Genomic DNA, 26,690 nt, shown 5'->3' with positions numbered 1-26,690 from the left:
TTTTAATTAGCACGTATAACAGATACAGTTTTATTTTGTAATCACAAAGGTTTATTGTTATTGTACTAAAATACACTTTTTAGAACTGATTGGAAGGATCCGTCGAGCTGCAAGTCTAAGCCTTGGGAGGAGGAGGGCAGTCTTTGGGAAGCACACATTTGCCAGCATTTCCAGACCTAACGTAGCCTTTGTTGCATGTGCATCCTGCCACACATGGTGCTGTGCATGCTGCTGCTGCCTGTTTATAATTCTCGCAGGTGAGCGGGCATGGAGAACCACATTCAGAATAGTGAGCATTGGCGGCGCAAGGACATGTACTCTGAGGTACACATCGATCAGAATTCAGGACATATCCTTCTTTGCAGGAACATCTTGGGACACACATTGCTGTGCACACCCTGTCACTCCCCATGTTGGTCACTTCCTTGCAGGTTTTCGGACACCTGCTGCCGCAGTCTGTGTACTCCATGTTTTTTTTGCACTTTTCTGCAATGAAAATATGAGGAGAGTTACAGGATTATTATTGACCATATATGAAATGCGACCCGTTCTGAAAGGCATCTGCAGCCATATCTTACATCATCTGAAGCAGACATACAGGGAATCCCAAAGATGTGTAGTGCAGGCCTGGGCATCATGTGAAATGAAAGTTACCAACAAGTAGACAATAACTGCCAGCAACATTAGAACAGCTGCAGTGAAAAGGCTGCATTGCTCGGTACGAGATAACTCCTGCCACTGAACTCCCTTCGGGCCGAAGGGTTCTTTGGAATGTAGAGTCCTTGCTTATATCCTAGCTTCAGAATTTGAAAAAACTTGCAACCCCCCCCCCCCCCCCCCCCCGCCCGCCTTTCCTAAAGCCAGTAGGAACGTTCCCAAGTCTTCTTTGCGAACTTCGGCGGAAGCACGGGGAAACTACCTGCAGACGGATGCTACAGAAATGAAATGCCAATAAGTCAGGCTTTAATGTGGTAATGCATGCAAACAGTATGGCTACGTGTCCGTGTTTGCCTATGTTACATCATCACGTGTGTACGTAAATACAGTCTTTACTTTGCTATCACCACCTCTCCTGACAGCACTCCGTGACGTACCTTAGCTCGGTCTGAGCATGAGGCAATTGACAAACTGGGGCTGGGATACATTTCAAAACAGATTGAGTTTATTTGCAATAGGTGGCCTGACAGATAGCCTTCGTGGTCAATTTAATATGATCCTGCAATGGGTGTATGGATCAAAGATATTGATGAGCTTTCGATTGTATCTGATATTACTTTTGTTGATGATTAAGTGATCATGTGGATACAGTACTATCTGGGAACAAAGGGTAAGCTGATTCGTAGCCATAATGCAGGGCAAACACGGCTGCTACTCTCCCTCCAAATGACTTTGAAATCCGCACTAAGAAACCCAGCAGCCTCTGAGATACATACGTCTTATGGTTGTTGTGATATCTTACATGTGTTGAATACAGTCAGTGTGTCACTCTGAGCACAGAATGCCATTGTGTTAATAGACTGTTGTCTTAGACTGTCCCAGAGTTCCATACCCTGGCAGTCGGTCTGCTGACCCCATCCAGCTGGGGTGTGCATATCATAGCTTTACCTTCAGCATCTCTTTTATCAGTTCATGTGCAGTTATGCCATCTTCGGAGCATACACTAAGGACAGATATCTGACTCTTGTTGAAACGTAGCCAGTAAGCTCCCACGAGGGTAAGAACCCAAGGGACACATGTATCAAACACTTTTGCATTCACATACGGTGCGAATCGATTATTTCGGCCATTTGAGAATGCAAAATACCCTTTCAAGCTGCATTAAAGGCTTTGTAGTCACAATTTTAGGTAATCACAAAAACAGTGATTACCTAAAATTGCGACTACGAATAGGGAATCCCAAAGCATATGTACCAAGCATTTTTTAAATGCAAACTGTGCATTTAGGAAAATGCTATTACCGTCGACTTGAAGTCAATGGTAACCATGTGCAAACTTTTAAAAATTCACAAAAATGCATTTTTCAAAGTGCCTTTTAGCGCACACATGCCCCTAGCACATGTGTGTGCTTTACATATTCACATCTTTTTTTTGGGGGGTGCTAGGGGACCTCAGTCCCCCAGGCACCCTTGGCTTTGAATAACCTAATTTGCAATTACAAATGAGCTGAAACAAAACCATTTGCACCTATGGGCCTTGAACGAATGGAGTAGTATTGCCTAATAGCAATTACCTATTTAGTGAATCGCTTTTTTGGTAATATTAAGGAATCGCAAAATCTTTGGCTATCACTTACATACAAAGGGGCAAATGTATAAGCCCCTTACGCCAGATTTGCGCCGCTGTTGCGTCACTTTTGAGACGCAGTGGTGGCGCAATGCCAGCGCCATGCTGCGGTGTATTTACAACGTGATGCATCTATGGAGATGTGTCACGTTGTAAAGCCCTGCGCCACATGTGGGCGTTGCTGCACAGGGGGAGGGGGGGCGTTCTGGCGCAGGAATGCCTCCGAAAAATGGCTGAGTGAAATCTACAAGGCGTAAGGATTGACGCAGCATGTTAGGGATAGGGGCACCCCGAGCCTAGCTGGAGCTGCGTCGCGCATGCGACGCAACTCCGGCAATGCGCCACCTTTCCGTGGGGGGTATAAAAACGCATCTGCCCATCCGTGCGCCACAGTGCCCCGCATTGTAAATGCGGCGCATCAGTGGTGGCGCACGGGTGGGCAGATGCGTCGCAACTCTTCTGGCGCATCCCTGCTGATTAGCAGAGATGCACCAGAAGTAGTAAATCTGCCCCAAAGCATTCTGCAATTACCAATTAGCGATTCAGTTAAAATCACTATTTGGCAATCGCAAAATGCTTTTGTGATACATTTGGCCCCTAGTGATGAAAAATGGGCTCTTAGTATTTAAAAAATCTAAGTGCTGCTGACTCTGAAAATTGAGCGCTCTTTCGCCAACGCAGAGCCACTGTTCTGTTTACTCAAGGTTTTCTCAATATTTATTGAGAAAATTAGAGCTTTGGAAGATGGAGAGTGGAGAGAAATATGAGTTGACAAGAGGATGTGTTGGAAAGCTACAGAACTGTAAGTGAAAAGGGGTAAAGAAAGAAATGAGGAAGACGCCGTTGGGAATAAGGGTCCAGTAATTGTAATTTGGACATTTTTCATTGGAGGGGGAGGAAATTCTGCTTACTGACCCGCTATCCCACTTCATTCTTACCCTCGGACTGTGGCTTAATATCACAGTGCACGCTGTCTGACATGGATGTTGAAGGTGAGGGGAAAATGTAGCAGTGTGGGTCAGGGTGAAAGAGCTGAGGAGGAGAGGAAGGGAGAAGAACAAGCATTCGCAAAGCCAAAAGATTTGACATGAACATGGTACAGCATGCAAGCATCATCTGTGCATGATGTTTTTGCATGCAATACCCTATCAAAGCCATACAAATTTTTTTCACCCAGTGTAGTCTAGGCAATTTATCTATCTTTTAAAGAAAGATTAGTGTGTCCGGATATGGTAAAGTTTGGTTTGTCAGCACCGAAGTCTGCATCGAGATATCTAGAGGTAGAAAGAAGTACAGGTGTCACTAGCTGCATCTGTACTTGTAATGTTCATCTCAGTCGCCCTACTCAAATGCCATACTGACTCCTCCTGTTTTCACACTTCACATGCTCCACAGAATCTTGAAATGAATCCCTAACAACACCAGAAAGACTTTACTCAGGCCCTCGTCAGCACCCGCCTCGACTACAGCAATACCCTCTACGCTGACATCTCCACCCAGTTCCTCAGAGGACTGCAAACCACACAGAACACTGATTTCATCTTTGACCTCCCCAAATGAACCCACATCGCCCCCCACCTGAGTGACCTCCTCTGGCCCCCCATCATAAGAGATGTCACTTCAAGAGCCTCATGCACCCCTTCAAAGCCTCCATGACCTAGGACCTGCTTACCTCAACCAACGACTGACCTCCACCAACACTCTAGACACCTGCGCTCCTACTTACTCGCCCTTGCACAAACACCCCACATCTGTCGCACCCGCAGCAGCAGCTGCTCCTTCTCCTACATAGCTGTCAAGACCTGGAACGACCTCCCCCTCCAGCTCCTTACAGCCCCCTTGCAGACAGACTTCAGATAGAGACTTAAGACATGGTTTTTTGATGCAGACTCAGCGCCCAAATACCGCTAGGGGTGACAGTGTTGCACTTTACAAATGCCGTTTGATTGATTGATTGATACTGATCCAATGGTGCTCATCAGAAGAGCCACAGTGTACAGTGCATCAGAACTTTTATGCTGACTGGAGTCACCGCTGGAAAACGTGTTTTAATTCATGTAAAAAATAGACAGGATGACCACTAAATGCCAGTAGGAGGCTCTTTTAAAGTTTGTTCAAGGTTTGCAAGCACTGAATCTCAAACCCTTGAAAAAAGGAACTGTTTGCAAAAAGTAGAAATTTGCCACCACATTTATATTAGAGGAGTGGATATAAACTTGTGATTCGCTGCAGAAAGTTGTACATGCTTGATGATGGTCAGAAGGGGACAGATGACCTCCAAACCAGCATCCACAGTTGCAATACCCCAGCATTGAAACCTTTGGGTCGCAAAGATAAGATAGAAAGTTGGAAGGGTAATGGGGAACTGGGCAAGACTGGTGATTTAGGTAACAAGGAGAGTGTTAGATTGGTGGATGGGACACTGGCCGTAGAGGAAGGTATTTCAAGGAGAGACAAAGAGATCGTTTGGAGGAATGAGGGACCTCAGTCTGTCGTCAATGAAGTATTGAAGGCTGGTGGTACCATGTGCCCTGTGCATCTCTTAGTAGCTAAGGCATTGAATCAGCAGAAGCTACTTGCAATTTTCTGCAGCTGTTTACTTTTCCCTGGGGGGGGGTGGGGGTCCATTTGTCAGAAAACCAATGGCAAAAAATCGTCTGACAGAAAGACAGCGTCCACTCTATTGGATGTATATTTTCTGTTATTAACTCCAGTGTGGGTATATTTTTGTAAACAGTATTTGGGACACAGTATTTTCATCTGGTATCACAACAGTGGCACTTCCGAGCTTTGGGGCAGAAAAACGTGTCTGCTTATTACAGTGTATGCTGAGCACACAAAATGCCAAGGAAGAAACATAACAGAACAGGGGCCAAATCATGCAAAATAAGCACTTTGAGCACTAAACCAGAACACTGTGAGGATCACAAAACATTTGTGACTGGCGCCATTGCATACCCTTTGTGGTAAGGTAGTGCAAGCCATAAACACATTTTAACACTATATTATGAGAACAGGACTCCCCAGGTGGTAACATGTCACAAAAATGATTGTCTCCATTTGTTGTGCGCATTTCTTGAGTGGTAATATAGACTGTTGTTTTTTGTGCTGCTGCATTTTTTACCTGGATTTTGTTGGGTTCCACAGCAGTTATGTTGCATTCTGGCTTGACTGTTTTCTTGTGACGTACCCTGTTATTTTTTAATGGTGTTGTTTTGTTACTTTATATTTGTTTTCTGTTAAGTACTGTAATTTACGTTAGATATGTCAACAAATACTGCTATGTCTACAGACAAAAGCAGCACATACTTCTAAGGTTCCTGGGGAAAGCAATCAATTATCACTGAGTAAGCTGGTAAAATAGTGCTGCTCCAGCTCTACAACTACTTAAGACGTCAGTGATCCCATGCTGTGGCATATATTTTATCTTAACTTTGTGCTCTTTGTGTTTACTTTATGTGGTACAGCCCACAGTCTCCAGAACAGGTTGGGCGGACTGGTATCTTACATAGTTGAAGAGCTCCAGCAGAGAGTGGAGGAAGAAACAGCTAGAGATGACATTGGAAGAAAGGGCAGAGAAAGGGGATGGAGAAGAGAAAAAAGAAAGAAGAGATAAGAGTTGGAATAAGGGCCCTCAGAGAGATATGTCCTGCTGACCACTCACTGTTCTTACCTCCTCTCCCTTCAGTGTGCACAGATGTGTTTGGTATTTCTGCACACGGCACTCACTTTAAAGGAGAAGGAGGTTCTGCTCTAGTGGAAGGAGACCTGGGCCATGTCACACTAAGTAACAGAATAGAACATGACACTTACAATAAGAACAAGTGTGCTACAGATTCTATCTGTTTAATGTTTATGTTGGAAAGGAATCGTTAATAAAGGTAATATCTGGTGGTCAATAGTCCTTGAAATACAACTGTAATGTTTTTTCTTCACAGGCATCGTTCCAGACTGAGATGTCGAACTCAGATGGTTTGCTAAAAGACAATGCCGGACCTCAGATGTGTTCCAACTGGTGCTGGACCTCAGATGTGTTCCAACTGGACTGTCCTTCCACAGAAGCACAGTCCACAGCTCTAATGGTCCTTGCAGCTTTGAATATGAATTTTGCATGAAAGCAGGTATGTTGCCCTAGATCCACCCCACTGGAGTACTGCAAGTCTTGCATCTTTGTCTCCTAAGCATCCACTCATCCTAAAGATTTCTGCATTTTCATTTCAATGGCTGTTCCACTCAGGGCACTCAGGGCACTCAAGCATATTTTTCTCCATTTCTCGCCAGCATGCCTTCACCACAAGAGGATTTCCCCCCACATTATCCAATGTTTTCACAAGAATATACAATACTAGCAACATCCCTTTCTGACCATGCACCAGATTATTGGCAGTCCCCTCATTCGAAATGGACTTCTCCCCTCCTCTGTATGTGGCTGGGAGAAATCCTTCTTGCTCTGTTGTTCTTTTCAGCCATCCCCCACTGTCAGGCATGGCACCAATGTCTATCGAGGGGGGCTTCACCCATTCTCTGCTGACAAATAAGAGCTGTCTCATTGTAGCAGTCATGCCCTCAGTCAAGCATCCTATCTTTTACCTGCAGCATTTATCTGCACCAGCGCTAGGGAGAGGGGAAGATAGCGTCATTCTGTAAATATGGCGCACTCCTGTTCTCTCCTTTTCATGCAGCACAATGCAGCATTTGCAGATGATGCTCTGCGTGAGCAACTAGTAAATCTGCCTCCCGTTTTTGTGTCTTTGTCAGGCTGGGATCTATGGATAGCATGTGGTTGGGCACTAAACAGATAATAGCTATATGAGGTGATTTATTGGATCTTGGATGATGTAGGAAATTTGGTTTGGAAACAGCCTTTACAACAGAAGCGTTACAACGCATACCATTACAACGCATACCGTTAGAACGCGAAAGGCTTGTTGAAATGGGTAGTAGGTGTTGGGGTTAACTTCAACACCATCCCTACTGTTGCACATGCTGGAGTTGGAATAGTAAACTATACTATTCCAACTTACCAGCACACCCATTACAGCAAGTCAGGGTAAAGGTATGCATTGTAACGGCATGCGTTGTAACGTCATACAACCAATTTGGTTATGTGATGACATATACATGTTGTAATTGCCATATAAGCAAAACCAAAGGGCATGATGGACGGAGTGTTGAACAATGCAAGCACTCACCCCCAGTCAACTGATCTGGGTTTAATCCACCATCATTCTTTAGCTCACTCCGCCACCCCAGTTCAGACATGAACATATGCAAATCAGTCTGACCCTGTGCCTCATGGGAACAGTCCAGCCCGAACTGCCAAGCCATGTCTTCCCTGGACCCGAAACAAGCATCCTGGGACCGGTTTCTGGCTAATCAGCCGTCATCAGCCAGGCTAGCTTGAATCCAGTGGCAAAGTGAGCAAGGGAGCCACGTCTGGGCATACCCTGCCAACTTAGGCTGAACAAAGCAAAACCAAAGGGGATGATGGACGGAGTGTTGAACAATGCAAGCACTCACCCCCAGTCAACTGATCTGGGTTTAATCCACCATCATTCTTTAGCTCACTCCGCCACCCCAGTTCAGACATGGCCATATGCAAATCAGTCTGACCCTGTGCCTCATGGAAACAGTCCAGCCCGAACTGCCACTGGAATCAAGCTATCCTGGCTGAAGAGGGGTGAAACCCCGAAACCGGTCCTAGGATCCTTTTTTCCAGTCCAGGTAGGATCTGGCTTGGCAGTTCGGGTTGGACTGTTCCCATGAGGCACAGGGTCAAGACTGATTTGCATATGGCTGGGTTCAAACTGAAATGGCATGGTGAGCAAAAAAAACGATGGATTTAGGCCCAGATCTCTATACTGGGGTGAATGTATGACATTGTTCTGCATTCTGTCCATCCATTGTTGTTTTTGCATTTGTCACCCCGAGTGGGACGGGTATGCTCAGACGGGAGTCCCGTGCTCTCCATGCGACTGTAATCAAGCTATCCTGGCTGAAGAGGGGTGAAATCCCAAAACCGGTCCTAGGATGCTTGTTTCCAGTCCAGGGAGGACCTGGCTTGGCAGTTCGGGCTGCACTGTTCCCATGAGGCACAGGGTCAAGACTGATTTGCATATGGCTGGATTCAAACTGGAATGGCATGGTGAGCAAAAAAAACGATGGATTTAGGCCCAGATCTCTGTACTGGGGTGAATGTATGACATTGTTCTGCATTCTGTCCATCAATTGTTGTTTTTGCATTTGTCACCCCGAGTGGGACGGGTATGCTCAGACGTGAGTCCCGTGCTCTCCATGCCACTGGAATCAAGCTATCCAGGCTGAAGAGGGGTGAAACCCCGAAACCGGTCCTAGCATGCTTGTTTCCAGTCCAGGAAGGACCTGGCTTGGCAGTTCGGGCTGGACTGTTCCCATGAGGCACAGGGTCAAGACTGATTTGCATATGGCTGGGTTCAAACTGGAATGACATGGTGAGCAAACAAAACGATGGATTTAGGCCCAGATCTCTGTACTGAGGTGAATGTATGACATTGTTCTGCATTCTGTCCATCAATTGTTGTTTTTGCATTTGTCACCCCGAGTGGGACGGGTATGCTCAGACGTGAGTCTCGTGCTCTCCATGCCACTGGAATCAAGCTATCCTGGCTGAAGAGGGGTGAAACCCCGAAACCGGTCCTAGGATGCTTATTTCCAGTCCAGGGAGGACCTGGCTAGGCAGTTCGGGCTGGACTGTTCCCATGAGGCACAGGGTCAAGACTGATTTGCATATGGCTGGGTTCAAACTGAAATGGCATGGTGAGCAAAAAAAACGATGGATTTAGGCCAAGATCTCTGTACTGGGGTGAATGTATGACATTGTTCTGCATTCTGTCCATCAATTGTTGTTTTTGTAATTGCCATCTAACCATTGTTGCAACCTCACAATTGTATATTATTATGTTATCACTGTGATAGCAGTCAATGTATATCTGTTTATATATGTCACTGTTATGATTGGCATATTTGCCTCTTTTAACTTAACCATTATTCACATTGTTTACTATTTGTAAATGTTTGGCTATGTTAAAATTCCACCAATGCATTTTATGAACGAGCCTTGAGACCTCTAAGCTGTGGTTTATGCTATGCTCCATGAAAACGTTTATGGGCCTGATTGTGAGTCTGGCGGTCCCTGGACTGCCAGACTCATTGTGGCGATCTTCCAGCAGCCCTATTAAAACTAGAGCAGTAGGGCCGCAATTGTACCACTGTAACCGCCACGGATAAGAGATCCCAAACGGTGGTGTGTCGGTCTTGAGGCTGCAATATGGTTGGAGGAACCACTGTGTCCCGCCAAGCAAATTATGAGATTCCTCTCCACCACGTGTTTCATGGTGGTTCCTACACCATGAAAACCGTGGCGGAGAGGCAACAAAGTTGGCCCTATAGGGCCCCCTGTTGCCTCAGGGCCATGGGGTGCATTCAGGGGGCTCATGATGTGCCCCCCTATGTGCTAGCACCCCAATACTTGCACGGCATGGACTGCATCAGTCCATGCCGTGCAGGTACTGACTTTAACATCCCTATTGCAATGCCTATTTCATAGTCATCGCAACGGGACCGCCAAATAACCGCCTGCCAGTGACAAAAAAAGTTGTAATGTGGCAGGCGGTGCGCACAAAACGTTGGCTGTGTGGGAGCAAGGCCGCAGCATGGCGATCAGGCCATAAGTCCTCCTGTCTGTCTGTCTTCTCTGCACAATTAATTACAAGTCTGGCCCTGATGTTCTGTGGGTCCTCTAAGGTATAATGGCTCCAACAGGACCACTGGGAAGCCTGAGTGCTGTAGGGGAATCCTTGGTTGTAGTAGACAAATATTTGAAAACACACCTAGCAGGGCAGGTGTTGCCTTGGAGCACAGAAGCACACATTTATAGAAAATACATCCATGTATCTATTCAGAACTTAATGAATTGCTTATCTTCTTACCAACACAGTTTCCAATTGAAAGCGCCGCAGCCAACACTGAGAAGAGAACAGAATTGAAATATGAGCATAATCGGTATTAACACTCTTACACAGTTGATGGCATAATTTACAGATTCTCTTTCACTACATGTTATGCAAGCACATTAAATGTTTCATAGCTAATGGACATCTTTAGCAACAAGCAAAAGGAATTATACACGTAGAACAGATAAACCTGGCACATGACATACATTCACTCAAAACAAACATCTGTTTAATAATCTCAAGACTAATCCACCAATTTGCAGCACATGTTTGTTTGTGTACTTTGTTTTTCTGTTTCCCCGTCAGTAGAACAGGAAGGCTGCTGTTTGAAAACATTCATAGAGAAAATGAGAATCAAAAAAGCACAAATAACCGAAGCAGAAGTGGAAGGGACAATTTATGAGGCCCCGATCAGGAATTGAAGGGCTACACTGTTTAAATGAAGGCCATTGTGAAGTGGAAAACCACTGCCTTTGAAAATTATAGGTCCCAATGTTCACCCAAAAGCCTGAATCCTTGCCCGATTATCAGGTTATCCACGTGGGATACTTTTTGAAACAATTAATCTAAATGGGAATCATGTATACTTTCTTAAGGTTACACCAAAAGTAGGACATATGTCCTGCCCACAGTCACAGTTATTAAACAACAACATAATTAGGCAAATTCTCTTGAACCAGCAAATCAATTCTTCGAGTCCACAACTTAATTCTTAGTAGTCCATCATGTAAATGATACCGGATCTGGTGTTTCACGCCCTGAGTTATCGCATCAATGGGAATCATCTCCACTTGCACTTTGTAGGACTCCTCATACCAACTCAGGTATCTAGGGCAGGGAAGCAAATACAATCTGGTGATTGGTCAAGACTGGAGCATGATCAAAGCTGAACCTCAATGTCCATCATCCTGTCACTATAGGCATCCTTGGTTTGCTCCTATAGAAACAGTCAAACCTGAAATGCCAGTCGATATCCCAAGTGAACCGGAACATGACCAACTCCAGACGAGTTTTACCCTCAATGAGTGTTGGAAAATAAAAATAAATTGTGGTGTCCCCCCAGATGTTTGCAACCTGCTTTTAAGCCTATTTTTGTTGGCCATATGACTGTGCACTTAATTGCTACCAACTCGTGATAAAGGGTCTGTACTGTCTTTTTTTTTAATTGTAAAATTGGCATACACCTAATTTAATTTGCTTGCAGATCCCTAGCATATGGTACCATGAGTACCAAGGGCTTTTATAATTAAATCCTAAAAGAGAACTACTGCACTCGCGTGTCATGCACAAAAGTAGCACTGTACAACATGTCTACAGGCCTGCCTTGGCAGCCTGTGTGTGCAGTTTAAAACTGCTGTTTCGGCATGGCAAATTAAACCTTTTTCCAGGGCAAATCCTTCCTGTTTAATATTTATAAGTCACTCCGAAGGTAGGCTATAAGTGCCAGTAGGGCAGGGTATATGGTAGGTTAAAAGTAGGACATTTATGATTAACATTTTATATGTCCTTGCAATGAAAAATCTTCAAAGTAGCTTTTCACTGTGGTAAGGATGAATCTCCAATAGAAAATAACTGAGTTACATTATAACATAATGTATCATGCATAACTTAAGTATAGGACTGAGTAGAAAAATAAATCAAGGACTCTATTTAATAGTAACTTAGAATCCAACCTAATGGTCAAGTCGAATTTTAAATTACTATTTTTAAAATGCCAGCTTTAGAAGTTGAAATTTTTCTGCTTAAGCCAAATGTGCCTGTGTTCAGTGTCACCTGACTGTTAATGGCTCTCCAGTGGTGAGATGTGTAGTACTGTTACACGTGGGCAAAGGGCCTTAGGTGTTGGTAGGGGTGTTTCTCTCATGCACAAGATGGCCTGTGGGTTGCACTCAGCCCTTGATTTCATTTTAAAGGGGAACCCGGGGTATGTACCTAGCCCCTTTCTAGCTTCAGAGGAATCCTACCCTATGACTGACAGATGCAACATGTGCCTTGGCATGCCTGCCCTTTGTCTCTCTAGTTAGATTGGCACCAAAGCCAGTGGGGGGTACAGGAATTGACCAGAACTACTTTAGGGGATGGAACAGTGAGTGCTTCCTTGCTTGCCTTAATTAATTTACCAAGTCTTATAAAGTGCACAGCTGTTTCAAGGAGTGTCCTGATGCTAGAAAAGTAATTGGTAGGACATATCACAACAATGCCTGCGCAAAGATCCAAGTCTTGAGCTTTTTTCTGAAAGAAGACTCAGAAGAATATGATTGAAGCCCAAACAGGAGCTTGTTCTATGCATGAGCAGCTAGAAGGGAGAAAGGGTGGCCTTCCCTTCCAGCCTTCCTTAGTCTCTGCACCAAGGCAAATGAAGCCTGAGCAGAACACAAAGCTATAGAGGGACTATAGTGTTGCAATCTAACTACCAAATATTGAGGTGCAGTCAAAAAAGGCCCTAAGGGCCAGAACCAGTGAATTGTAAAGAATGCACCACTTTACATATAGCCAATGCAAAGAGCTTAAATAAGAGGAGAGTCATGTCTAAAAAGGACGTTTGAGAATGAGTCGAGCAGCGCACTCTTATCAATCTGGGGGGATATTTTCAAGAACATGTAAAAACTACCGCAAACTTAGCTTAAGAATTGCAGGAAGAAGAGGTTCAGTCCGTAGGAAAACATGATCCTGATAACCGAGGTGATAGAACACCTTAAACTACTGCTCGTCACCTCCACTGTGTCACTGGCAACTAAAAATGGAATATGGTGGACCATCGTGGACAAGGTGAATGCATTTGGATTGCTGAAGAGGACAATGGAAGAGGTCAAGAGGCCTTGAGAATATGCCCCCTGGAGTCTCTCAATGAAGTAATCAGTGAGGCCCAGGAAAGGAGTGTTGGCAGAGTTTAGCCTAGAAGGAATGAGGGACTGGACCACCATTTTCTGCACAAAGGAAGAAAAATGTATTAAAACAGCGTAGCAGACCAAAACAGGTTCCAACCACTGTGGACACCTGTGGTTGAAAATATTACTGATTATCATATATTACCCAATGGTTTTTAACTACCACAGATGGCAAAGATGGAGAAGAAGCTCTATTAGCTCAACAGCTAGACCACCAGCCAGGTTGAAATGTCCCAAATAAGAGGACCTCCATCTGGCCCATGTTGCACATAAGGTGATTCAAGTGCAGCCATTAAAAGACAGCAGAAAGACAAGACTTAACAGGCTGCAGTCTATATCCACCCCTTCTGGGAAGGAGAAAATAAGCTGAGTTGTTCAGTGTACAAGATCACATAGGCACCAAAGAATTCCACCAAAGTTGCAAGGGGAGCACAATAGACATTATAAAGAGTTGGACTCGAAGAGGAACCCTGAGGCATTCCCACCAAAAGGAATTTTTAATCAGATGAGAGGGGGTTTCGCCAGACAGATTGAACTCTGTTCTAGAAAGAATGTAATTCAATCTAGCACTAGCCCTCTCACCCCAAAGGAATGCAAATGCTGGAGGTGCAATGTATGTAACACAATGTCAAATGTCACAGGAAGATCTAATAAAATCAGAACCACCTTCCAACCCTAGTTGAAGGAAAGGCAGGACCCCAGAAGTGCCTCCAAAGGTAAATTGGCTGACTGTGTGTCTGAGCTACAGTGACACAACAATAATCCAAAGGCCTCTTCTTGCAACTGCCCAACTGACCATCCCAACTGGACGTGCCTTCTACTCTGCTGCTGGCCTCTGCTAGAGTGAGTCCTGAATCCCAAGTGGTGCCCCTCTGGTCTTGGATCCTTGGATTAGTGTAAGAGTGTACTCCTCCTGTCTAACCTCAGATATTGGGACTTTAAAACTTTTCTGCAAACTTCTGCTCTGAGAACTGGAGCGGGACTGGGGTCTACCAGCAAGCCACTCACTGAGGGTGCATCGCCGGTGGGATTGACATCGGTGCAAATGTTGTTGTGGTGTTATGCGCAGCAGCAATTCCTCTTTAGCTGAACCTCCTGAACGCAGTATGCAGCCTTGTGGAGCCCTTGTAATCTACAGCCTGCATCTTTCCCTTGCCTGAGGAAGTCTAAGCTCCCCAAAAAATTTTCAAGGTAGAAATTTTCACCAGGCCCACCGTCACGCAGTACCCCATCAACTACAGCCTCCTTAGTGTGAAATCTTGACTTTTCTCTCAATTAGCTTTTTTTACATTTACTGGCTTCACTAAGACATTGTCCAGCGGCTCCCAATCACCGTTGACGGCATCTTTGGATCCAGTCAGTGCTTTGCCCCACAGAAGCGTTTACCTTCTCAGAATTTCTTCCAAGTTTGAAGGTGACTCTGAGACAGGATCCAACTTGGATCTTCTATGTGACCCACGCTCCATCACAGTTAGCCTTAGCTTTTGACTTTGACTGGTCATGCATGGCCAGATAACCTAGTAGGCCCTTTGTTCTTTTTGGCACTATTTTTCAATTAAAAATATAGAAAATCATATCTCTGAATCTTCTGATTGTATCTTTGCTGTTTTGGTGCCATTTTATTCATTGCATTTTCTCTATTTTACTATATTGGTTTACGTTTTCTTTTGTGTTGTGTTTTCACTTTATTACTGTTTGAGTGCTGCATTAATTTTTACACTTTTTCTTTAAGTTAAGCCTTTTGTTTCAAGCTGTCTTGGGGTTAAGCACAGGTTTACTGAGGGACTTTTGGTTCACCCAGACAAGAGTTGTGATTATTATTTGAAGTGGGTTCTGAGCTCCCACAACTAATACTCCAATTTTTTTGATGCTTCTCAAATGTGAGTTGTATCTTGAGTCCTAGGTACAGTGAGACTGACTTGTAGGCATACCCAAATACTTAGGGTTTCTCACTTACAAAAACTAAAACGTAGATAGAATATTTGTATTAATCAGAGGCCTTTATAATTATTTGGGTCACATTCCAGTCCATTTTCTTTTTGCTCACCATGCCACTACAGACAGAGACCAATGATATACAAATCAGACAGGTGTCTGCTCCAAGAACAATAGTCCAAATCAAACTGCCTGGGAAGACAAGTATTACCTAACTGGTTTTAACATTTTTGAGCCTTGTCAGTGAGGTTCAGCTTAGGTTCTAGTCGCAATGAGCTAAAACATCCATGTCATGGAAACTACCTACATTTCTTTCATGGTGTTTGTGCCAAAGGTGGGGCACATGATAACAGTCTAGTATGTCATTGACAGATTTCCCTAGAAAGTAATAATCCTTTAAGAGACATCAGGAGATATTGTATCACGTTTAAAGGTATAAACCTTTGGAAACATTCCTCCAGTTGCTGGTACTTGTGAAGTGAACTTGGCCTTGGAGTTTTCCTAACCAAAAAATGTATTCATATTTGATCTATGTTTTAAATGAATCTTCAGTGTTGACATTGGTGCTTTAGTTTATGCATTCTTTTGTTTTAATTGTCATGCTCCCTCAGATTTTTTCCACTTTAGTCTACATTTCACATTTAGTTATTTTGCCCAATCATTTGAAATTTATTCTATCATTTGTTGCTGAATATTTAGTATGCATGTACACACACTTGTGCACAAAAACACACACACACAACTTAAATGAGAACTGCTTTGATCCTGGCCGCCTACCAAAAATGATGACGTAAGTGGACCTAAGTAAGTTGTGGTCCATTTAGTGGGTGGATTGGAATTGCACTCATCTGTACTCTTAACTTTACTTACCTTTTACCAACGACATCAGTAGATTCTAATTCCTTGAATGCAGAAGATGGACGATCAAAATACTAAAGTTGTGAAGAAGAAACCAGCTAATTTACATCAAATTCAAAAGTACTTTCCTTAATGAATGCATTCATATAATTTGAGTTATCAGGAAGGATCTACAATCACTTATTTTTCATAGATTTTAGGTTACCCCTACTTTATGCAAACTCATTAATCTAAACCTTTACTTGGGTGATGAGTTTGATTTGCCAGGCATTTGAGACATGCATAGTTCTAATACTATTAGCTAAGTGTGAAATGGACAGGAATATCTCAGTTTTATCTTCTCTTTATTTGTGGTACTCACCTACTGCCAGCATTGGAATTAGAGTCATGATTTTCAACATTTTGATAATCAAAAGCCCTGAAATAAGAAGATACAAGAGTAAAACACTGATGCAAAAGAGATATGTTGATGACATTAAACTGGATGGCAACACATATGTTTTTAAAAGTCAAGTATTGATTTTGTTATTTGGTATTTTATTTAAATATTTGTTGCATTTGCACTGTACAGGCTTAGCTATGTCGGCAACAGACAGAGTGCTGTACAAACATATATATAACAGAAGATGCATTTGATTATAGGCTGAGAATGGCAATTGTACTTGTTTGTATATTTTGGAATTGTTTTGCAAGTATAATCGGAAGAGAGAAGTACAGAATTCTTTCTGGCAAAACAATAGTTCAGGGCTGAGCTTGCTTTCCTATAGAATTTGGGCCAGAGAACACCTAAAGCTTTGCTGGTTAGTCATTGTATGCTCTAGAAGTACGCATATTCTGCCTCATGTCTTTAGTTTGCCTCATGTGGTATGAAGTTTGTCCTTGAGGCAGGTAGGTAAACTGGATTACACACATTTGTATTTTGTGAAGTTTATTTTAAAGAGTTTTTTGACCCAACACCAAAAACACCCTCAACATCCTCAACCCTTAGAAACACCATTACCTAATCCCTAATATACTATATAGAAAAAGATGACCCACAGATTCAGGGACAGGGGCTACCCTTACAAGGTCCTCAAAACTACTAGCAAGAAAGTCAGCAGTCTGACCAGGGACAGTCTCCTTACTAAGAAGAGGAGACACACAAAAATAAGACTCATCACCACTTACAGCAGTGAGTCAAAGAAAAACAAATGCATGATCACAAGACTGACATTTGGGAATGTCAGACCCAGTGATAGTAGGCAAAGTGTCTCTCCACCCCCTGTAATATATTGCAAATCAAAATCCATTGGGGACATTTTGGGACATAGCTACACAGGGACACAAGGCAGGAAGGAGGGTTGGGTGAAAGAGGAACAGGGTTTCTACAAATGTGGAAATTGCAAAACTTGCAAGGGTAGTAAAAGCAAGAAAATATACTAGTTACTCACTGGTAAGACAGCCAACATTGTGTGTATGTCTTGGTATACCCATGTGGCTACCAAAATGTGTGCAGTACCATATTTCCAGTAAAGAAGAGAATAGTGGAGCATTTCAGGGTGATGAAGAATTGTGATGTGAATTATCCTATAGCAAGCCATTGGTCAAAAGAATATACACAGAACTCTGCCATTCTTTTGCCATTTCTACAGAAAAGTCTTTAAGCATAGGACAAATATTGTGCTGTCCCTGCTCTGCTGTAAAACGACAAAAGCCATTTATTTCACTCTCTTTAGAGCTCTTCAAGGAAGTATAGCTTTGTCCAGACACAAGGGAGCACTCAGTATAAGTCAAAACAATACCCTTTAAACTGGGTGCTCCCTTGTGTCAGGACAAAGCTAAACCTCTCCAAAGAGCTCTAATGAGAGCTAAACAGTGTGTCAGGGGTTGCTTTTACTCATTTCAGGTTGGCTTGGTTGGAATTTTACCAATTCAAAGCTGTAATACTGTGCCTGGAGTGGTACATTTTACAGCTGGGCAGGGACTGCACTATGCTGGTCCTCTGCTTAAAGAATTTTTCTGTAGCAATGGCAGAAGACGTTGTCCTCTTTCTATCTCGGCGTGGATGGCACTGTTCTAATCCTATGCTTAAAGACTAAGATAGTATAGCAGACATTTGAGGTGAGCAGATCTAGAGTATGGCTGGTGTTGAGAGTGCTCTATACAGGAGTTGCTTTCCACCTAAACTTGAGAACTACCAAGAGTTCCCCGCTTCTTTTTTTGCATAATTTATGTGTCAATCTGTGCCAGAAAGGGTATTGTTTTAATGGAAAGCAGCTCCTGTGTAGAGCACCCTCAGCTAGATTAATTGAGGCTAAGAAACTGTAAGGCCATAAGATTCTGTATAGGCTTAAAAAACCAATGTGCAAAGTCTGCAGCGTTTAGACTATTGCCACAAAGTACTGTATGGGTGGCAAGAACAAATGTGCAAAATTGACAGCATATAAACTCATAATACAGATAGCAAAAGCAAAAACACGTAAAAATGATTCTTCAGAAGTAAAACCTGATGTTAGCAGTTAAAATATTTGAGGTTCAGAGTCCGTAAGACCATGAGATTCTGTGTGAGCTGCAAAAGTAAATGTGTAAAGTCATCAGGATTTAGGGCCATATGTAGGTAGCCTAATACCGGTCGGCAACGGACGATTTTCGGTAAATATCCTGTTACCGACCGGTATTTAGGCTTGTGCTATGTAGGGGGAACATTTCAGGATTCGGTAATTTACCGAATCAGTAAAATTACCGAATCGGTAATTTTACAGATTCGGTAAATACCGAATCCTGAAATGAGATGTAGGTGACACTCAAATGAGTGATGTGTAGGGAAAATAATTCGGTATTTAGCACCAAATATATGTTGGTGCTAAATACCGAATTCATTGCAAAAAGCAATATTTTGCTGGACTAACAGTGCCATGTGGCAGACATACATGCCCTTAGGGCATGTATGTGCGCCACATGTGCACACATGCAGGAATCAGGGGTGCAACAGGGTGTCAATGTGACACCCTGCCACCCTTGAATGTGCTCCCCCCATTACCGAATCGGTATTTACCGATTCGGTAATGAGGCATACCTTCCCATTGATTCCTATGGGCCTCCAGGCCCATAGGAATCAATGGGAAGGTATGCCTCATTACCGAATCGATAAATACCGATTCGGTAATTACCGAATTTCTCCGATTCGGTAATATTTACCAAATAATTACCTACATACGAGTTACCACTTCTTAAATACCGAATCGGTAAAGTTCGGTATTTAAGAAGTGGTAACTTGTATGCTACCTACATATGGCCCTTAGTCTCTATCTACAGATGGCAGGAACCGTTGCACAAACACAAGCAGTTTATAACGTCCAGGTATATGTGCAAATAAGCAGTAGTTAAGGAGCTCCTTTAGTCTGCAAATCATTCTCCTTTCCAAGTTATTTTAGCCTCTTGGGGTGTCAGTATGCTGGCCAAGAGAAATATCCATACTTATTTATCGGTTGTCAATCTATTGCTGCTGGTGTTGAGGTTTTTTTCAGCAATGCTCAGGAACAGTACAGGGCAGCAGTTTAACTCAACATCTCTGTCAGCAAAGCATGCTTTCACTGCTTGACTGCAAGTTCTTAATCCCTGGGCATTAAAGGGAACTCTGAATTCATGTATAAGCTTTCCTTGTATGCATAGCAAGTGAATCATGTCCTCTTTTGGTGCCCCACACAAACTGCAACTAAACGTTGTCTGAGGGTGTTTCTATGGTGGTAAGTGGAGCAGAGATGGAAGGATGCCAAGTAGGTGCCATAGGTATTTTTCTTTAGTTATTTTGTTGAACCCTGCACCTAGGTAAGGTTGTGAAACTGCCTTGGGTTAACTGTGCAGAGTAAACTATTTGTGCACTCTCCCAGACAGCAGAGTTTTATCCTTTGCCAAGGAAACCCTTTTGACACTTCTGTTGACAAGCTGTTTGAAGCTGTTGTATTCTTCTGATGCCTCCCAGAGACCATGTACGCCCAGTTGTTCTATTAACTCTTGCAAATAGGATTTCACTGCACTGGTATTTTTAGACAGCAATTGAAACCATAAATGAACATTTAGTAAGCCGGGCTCAGCTCGCTTGATCTTATACCAGCTTTTGACATAAGCGGCTCTGCGTGCAAATTGTTGCAATTGCAACCAGAATTCCAGTCTTATCTGAGCCGGTGATGTATATTTTGGTAAGTTAAAAATCATTCTAAGTGCTCATGTTACTATACCATCCAGCGTGATAGCATCCCGACCCCTCATACACTCGCTCCCATAGGCGGTAGTTGTAATGAGATTTGCCTGTATCAGCTGGTTCAAGGAGTAAAGCTTGGACCGGCAATTTTGTTCTTGAGATTTTTTAGTGCTACTGCCATTGTAAGTCCTCTTCTTTTTAATGCCTCTTTTTGAGCCATAAATGTACCTTTGCTATCTTTTATGACCCCCACATATTTATATTCATTGACTGTTTCTAGCTATTGTCTGTCAGATGCCAGTGATGTTTTAAGGTAATCTTTTTTTGGTTCAATTCCATGCTTTTAGATTTGTCTATGTTTATTTTCAGCCCGTTTTCATCAGAATAACTTTTGGTGGTGTCCAGTTAGATTTGGAGGCCAACCGGAGTTTGGTTGATGAGCACAAGGTCATCAGGGTATAACAGATTTAAAAGGGCAAGACTGCCAGTCTTGTCCCATTTGTCCCATTTGTTTGATAGATCTAACAAAAAGAGATTGAAAAAATTCAGGGCTATTACGCAGCCTTGTTTCAGCCCCTTTGTGGTTGAAGTCCTTCTTGATAGATGGTCGCCGGCTCCCAGCTTCGCTTGGACTCAAGTATCAATGTGTCAAAGAATCAGCTGATTCAAAAGACTGGATGGTATATTTCTTTTGGTTGGTTTGTCCCACAGCTTCTTTCTGTCCCTGTGATCAATGGCTGAGGAATAATCAATGAAGCAGGAGTATAATGGTAGGTTGTCATCTTATACAGCGTCTATCAGCAGGGAGAGAGTTAATATGTTTGTGGTTGTCCCCATGTGCTTGCTAAAACCTGTTTGATTAAGGGGTGGGGGGGATGTCTGCATTTGTTGATGCCCAATCTCTTAGTTCTTCTGGAATGAGTCCAACATGGTATTTAACGTTGTTGTCTGTGAAGGTGACCAGCCTATGATGTTTTGCTTCATTCTTGTCACCTGTCTTATGGATTGGGAAAAGGATTAAGCCCTCCAAAAAGCTGGGATTGTTTGTTTGTGAAGAATCTGCGCAAAGACTGGTTTCAATGCTTCTGCCCAGTAATCTGGGTCTAGCTTAAACAGAACTGGGGCGATCCCATTTGGACCCGGTGCTCCTTCCCTCCTTTCTTTGGGTTTGGCTGTAATTGCATTTGTCAATGTCGTCTGAGCATTTTTAGATCAAGAGTTTTTCCTGTGTTTGTATAACATGCTATCTTCCCTTTGTTTATACTGCTGGAGGATTCTGTATTAACATGATGACACAGAAAACTTGCCCAGGCTTCTTTTGTCAAGAGAGAGGTAACTCTGTGAACTGTGGGATTCTGTAATCTGTTTCCTGTGTGCCATAATCTTGTTCTGTTGAGGCTTTTGATGTCATGGAGTAATTTGCCTCAGAGCGTCTATACTGAGTTCCTGTTTGCTTGACAGATTAAGTTTTTCTTGGTCACTTGTATTTGTCTGAACTCCTTTAGGGCATTATTAACAGGGCTATATAGGCAGTGGTATATTTATTGCTTTCTTGGCGCATTGAATTTGCCTATTTTGTAAGATGGAGAGGTGATTGGCTAGCATGATTTGGGATGTGGGAGATTCCCATGTCAAGGCTTTTCTCTTGTCATTGATGGTGCCCTTTGTTTGCTGAGTGAGCCTCTCCTGATAGTTTAGTGAAGTTTTCCTAGCTGACAGGCTTATGGGCCTGTCATTTGATGGAGCCTTCACCAAAGCCAACTGTCATTCTGGATGGTAGGTTCTGCATTTGATCCTTTTGTTATTTACAGTGTGTATGGAGTTAGGATGCCCAATTGGCCGGTGTGGATTTGCACATTGCACACTCATTGGGCGATGATCATTATGATCCTATGCTCGTGGATGACAGGTTATGAGATAGGGTTAGCACAATATCTGATAATTTGAAAGAGTGATCTATGGCTTTTAGCATCCTTATAGAGATGATTCATGAATAGATTGACTTATTGAGTTGTGCAATCTATATATAATATTATTTTTTAAGGCATTTTATGGTTGGTTCTGTTGCTTATTTCTTTTACTATGCCTGTGATGCTGCTTTTTTGCTCAAATCAGCCATATGCCCTGTTCTTTATTTTAGTGGCTTCTATTTCATCATTTCCTTTTGTAAGTGTCATTTTCCTTCAGTGATTACACCCATTAGGTTGGTGATCATGCAGTCACTTTACTGTGTGTCCTGTATTGACAGATTACATTGGCAAAGACGGATTTGGTATTAAGTATTAAACAGCAGGTGGTGGTGATTTTGGGCCTTATGGTCAAAGCTAATTGGGGGGGTCACAAAGACTGTGATCCCCCAAAATCAGAACATTTGTGACCTTAAAAAAGTATTTGGGTAGGTTCAAAACTCCAACTATATACCGAATCACAAATTGAAAAGGGCATGTTTAGGGTTCCCTTCAAATTTGTGATTTATTAAGGTATGTACCTATGGTTTACGACAGAAATTGTGGTTGCAAATCATTTATAGGTTACTGATACCTCAAAGAAGGTGGACTCACACTAGCACATAGGAAGCGGTCCCCTAAATGCCTGTTCCTCTTTGTCAATGTTATAATAAACATTTTTTGAAGTAGGCTTGTAAAAGACTTTAGAAGTTTTTCTTTTTCAGTTTTTTAAGTGCTCCCTGTTTTCCTTTAAATAGTTGTAGACCTAACCCTTTACTCTGCCCAAAAACATTGTTTCAATTCAATTAATATATCAAGTATGTATATGAGTTCCGGGTGCCTAGGGGCAGCAAATGAGACCCCGACACTGCTCTTGCTGCCAACAAATTCAGGCATCAACTTAGACAGGAAAATAAAGATGTCTCCAAGACCCGTATTTACTCTCTGTACCGTTCAGTTAAAGGAAAACCGGATGCATTAAAAAAAAGACAATTTTTTAAACTAAAAGCAATCAGAGAAATTGTGGTTTGCTGATCCCAGCAGGCCACGGTCCATGTGATGGCAGCGATTTGTAGTGGGTCGCAATATACAACCTACCTGATGCATAATAATGAAGAAGGTCAAATTACGACCACTTACGACTCAGACTTTTGCGAGCCAATACGTTTCAACATATGTTAGTTTGCAAAAAAAAACAAGCACTTAGTAAAAGTAGGTGGACAAATTGTGACCGCTTTTACCCAAAGCATTGTACGTACGTTAGGCCCTTGATCACTTTGATGGGCATAAAAACTACATGTTCCAAGGGTTTTTCTCGCTTCATATTACTAGCAATAAATATACAAAGTTTCCAGAATTTCCTTCAGTATAATCAACATGATTTCTTCTGTTTTCTGCTTTAGATATCTTTTCTTCGTCATGAAGTGTGGTACTTCAAGGTCCATATTCATTTACATTCTCATCATTGTAGGAGCCTGTCTCTCACTCGCTTCTCCTTTAGAGGGAGCTGCAACCTCACAATGCAGTCACCAATGAGCACATCTGTGTATGGCAGTCCAGAGATATTCTTAAGGAAAGGTACAGTACACAGCAGGCCGTACGCAGGAGTAAAGAGAGATGGGCAAAATAACAACTAAAGAACATATGATGAAATAGAAAGAGCTTTCACTTTCAATAATCTGCTTCACTTCTCATGGTGACTCGATGGCTGTCTTATGCATGAACTCTCCAGCCTGCCCACACCATCGCCGCCACCACTTTACATTCTGGGACACATAGTTTCACTTGTCCACTTTTAGGTAAAAACTGAAAAGGCTCAGAATGCAAAGAATTGTGGGATGTAGACATTGTGAATGGCTCAGTGAGATTGGTTATTAAGCACCTAGAAGAGCCTTATGGACAAGAGATCATGGGCACTTTTTGACCAGCTGAAGAGGAGTGGCAGAGGTAAGACCATGCAAACTGTATCGTCAATGAATACAAGATTGACTCCTTGTCTCACCATTGCACCCTCCGTGTCCCCCTTTTCACCCCAGCATTGCTAGGAGAAGGACTTGAACTGAAATGTACAGAGAGTAAATACGGGTCTGCAAGACACCTTTATCCTCCGGCCTAGCTTGATGTCCGGATTTAATGGTAGCAGGAGCTGCGTCTGCTGCCCCTGCGAACCCAGGACAGATATCGATAGGTTTTATACAGTACTTTAAACAATGTGTTGGGCACAGTAAATGGTTAGCTCTACAAATAATAGTTCTCAGTACCTGCATCTTTTATAAGTAACCCAAAATACAAAACAAAGAATAGATATTGAAACATACCTGCTTTCAATTCAGCTGCGGTCAAAGTTTATATCTCAGAGACTGGATGTAAGTGGGCACGTCAAAGCACAGCGGTTTATATATCCTGGCATAATTCACCGAGGTATCACTGTGGCACATTTGCATAACTCTGTGAATAAACGAGGCACTCCAGATTAGGGTGCGGCCCACTCATGAATGTTCCTGCAAGTCTCATACTCCCTGGAAATAAACTGTGTGAATCAGGCACCGGGTCACGAAATTGCACCTTTCCTAAAAGCACAGATAGTGTTACACCTGCTGGGAGTTGAAATTAATACCTGCTTGCAGCTTCTCTTGATGACCTAATCTAAACTATGTTTGTCTTTCACATAATTTAGGGAAGATCAATTTAATATTTCACAAAGACAAATTTGCCTGCTGTTGTAATAGTTCAAGGGCGTTCTCTTATTTTACAAGACATGTTGCCTATTCAACCATTATATGTACTTTTAATTGTAGATGCGCTCTCGCGTTTCTGCAACAACAAGGGTGACGTCCTACAACATCTCAAGTTAACCCTGTTGTTGGACTTGGCCCTATTTGATGGGTCATCCCTGAAATTATTTCCTTCCTCTTGTACTTTTTCTGACCTGTTGTTGGCTATTCTATGACTCTGGGCACTTAACCACTGCTGATCAGTGCTAAAGGGCATATGCTCTCCCTATGTAAAATGTATATGTTGGTTGGATTCCATGATTGGCTTATTTGGTTTACTGTCAGACCCCAGTAGAGTGCACCAGGAGTGCCCAGGACTTGTAAATACAAATGCTGCTGGTGGGCTTGCAGCACTGGTTGTGCCACCCACAGAAGCGGCCTGGTAAAATGTATCTAAGGTCTGCCATTGCAGAACCTGCGTGCAGTCTGGTACTGTCATGCCGACTGGGCAAGTGCACCCACTTCCCAGTCCCTAAACCTTCCCTTAACTTCATATTAGTCACCCCTATGGTAGGCCCAAGGGCAGGGTGCATTGTAAGCATAAGGTAGGACAAGCCCTGATGTGTGTGGCATGTCATAATAGTGAATTACAGCCATTTTCGTTTTCACTATTGTAAGGCCACCTGTTCTCCATAGGCCAGAATGGGCTGCTAGAATTGTTACATTCTATGATCCTAACAGACCCACAGAACATGGTAGAAATTCGAGTTTAGTATGCCTGAACTCAGAATAATAAAATACATCTTTTAGTAAAGTTTATTTTAATATTCTGTGTTTGCAAATACCACTTTTAGAAAGTTGGTATTTGCTTGCCTGACCATTTCAGGCCGCATCTGCTATGTTGTGTATCTGCCTGTCTGGATGTGTGAGTGACAGGGCTGGGAAAACCCAGAGGGGCAGGACTAGGTAGCCTGGTGGTGAATATGAAGATTGGCAGCCAGATGGGTGGGAGGAGTTCACCTGGGCTCTGAATAGGGTTGTGCTCTGCTACCACAATGCTGGCTCCACCCCCTGTGGAGCGGCTGATGTCTCTGCCCTGCACCCTGAATAGAAAGGCAGAGTCATGTCAACAGAGTGCTCAAGAACTGGTTTGGACTGGGCAAAGGCCCCTCTACCCCAGAGGAACAAAGGAATTAGGGGTATAAGTATTGGGACCCTGCTCCCAAGAAATTAGATCCTGCTGAAACAAGAAGAACCTCTGGCAGAGGAGAAGGAACTGGGAAAGCTGTAGGAGGAGTACTGTCCCTGACCTGGGGGATTGGCCTGCAGTGGTTGCCTTGCTGCTGAAGGAGAGGAGAAAGACTACTAAAGACTTTGCTTCAACTTGTGCTTTAAACAGATCTCCAAGGGCTTGAACTGAGCTTGCCCCCTGAACGAAGTCCCAGGACCAGTGGACTTCACCCCCAGCTCCCCAGAGTCTTTTGGAAGTGCCTGCAGCTGTGTTGGGCCTTCTGAGGGACTGCGTGTCGCACGGAGCTGGAAGCGCGATGCAAGGAAGAGAAGCATGCCGCCGTCGGAGCTGTTGCCGTCGCATCTCGCAAAAGGCGTCGCCACTGATGCATCGCGTCGAGCGGAAGCGTCTCGCATCATTCCGGAAGTGTCTTGCAACGCCGAAGAAGCGTGTCGCCATCGCAGCCATCGTAGCTGTCGCATTGCACCGCATCGAGAGAAGAGTCTCGCATCGAGGAAGAAGCGTGTCGCCATCGCAGCCATCGTAGTTGTCGCATTGCACCGCATCCAGAAAAGCGCCTCGCATCCACGGAGAAGCGTGCCGCCGTCGGAGCCGCTGTCGTCGCATCTCGCAGAAGGGGTGTCGCCGCCGCAGCATCGCATCG

The 26,690-nt window shown here is 43.3% G+C and overlaps 1 protein-coding gene across 1 annotated transcript; it reads right to left on the bottom strand.

Annotated features, from left to right (window-relative positions):
* LOC146809237 (inducible metalloproteinase inhibitor protein-like) lies at window positions 1-24,498 on the bottom strand. The gene is made up of 4 exons (XM_085616049.1): window positions 24,400-24,498; window positions 16,317-16,373; window positions 10,251-10,286; window positions 1-486 (listed from the first exon to the last, which is right to left on the bottom strand). The coding sequence occupies exons 2-4, from the start codon at window positions 16,354-16,356 to the stop codon at window positions 116-118; spliced, it is 447 nt and encodes a 148-aa protein (XP_085472175.1). The 5' UTR covers window positions 16,357-16,373; window positions 24,400-24,498; the 3' UTR covers window positions 1-115.
* Between the last annotated feature and the right edge of the window lie 2,192 nt (window positions 24,499-26,690).

Source organism: Triturus cristatus, chromosome 7 (genome assembly GCF_964204655.1).
Source record: "Triturus cristatus chromosome 7, aTriCri1.1, whole genome shotgun sequence".
In the NCBI taxonomy this organism is placed as follows: Eukaryota; Metazoa; Chordata; class Amphibia; order Caudata; family Salamandridae; genus Triturus; species Triturus cristatus.
The sequence above is the reverse complement of the archived record's forward strand: the minus strand, read 5'-3'. Positions and strand labels throughout refer to the sequence as shown.

Bases quoted from the DNA above. Each gene is read 5' to 3' on its own strand.
- LOC146809237 (XM_085616049.1), bottom strand. From the start codon at position 16,356: ATGTTGAAAATCATGACTCTAATTCCAATGCTGGCAGTAG. The intron at 10,287-16,316 runs GTGAGTACCACA...TTCTCTTCTCAG, and splicing joins AATTCCAATGCTGGCAGTAG to TGTTGGCTGCGGCGCTTTCA. The intron at 487-10,250 runs GTAAGAAGATAA...TTTTCATTGCAG, and splicing joins TTCAATTGGAAACTGTGTTG to AAAAGTGCAAAAAAAACATG.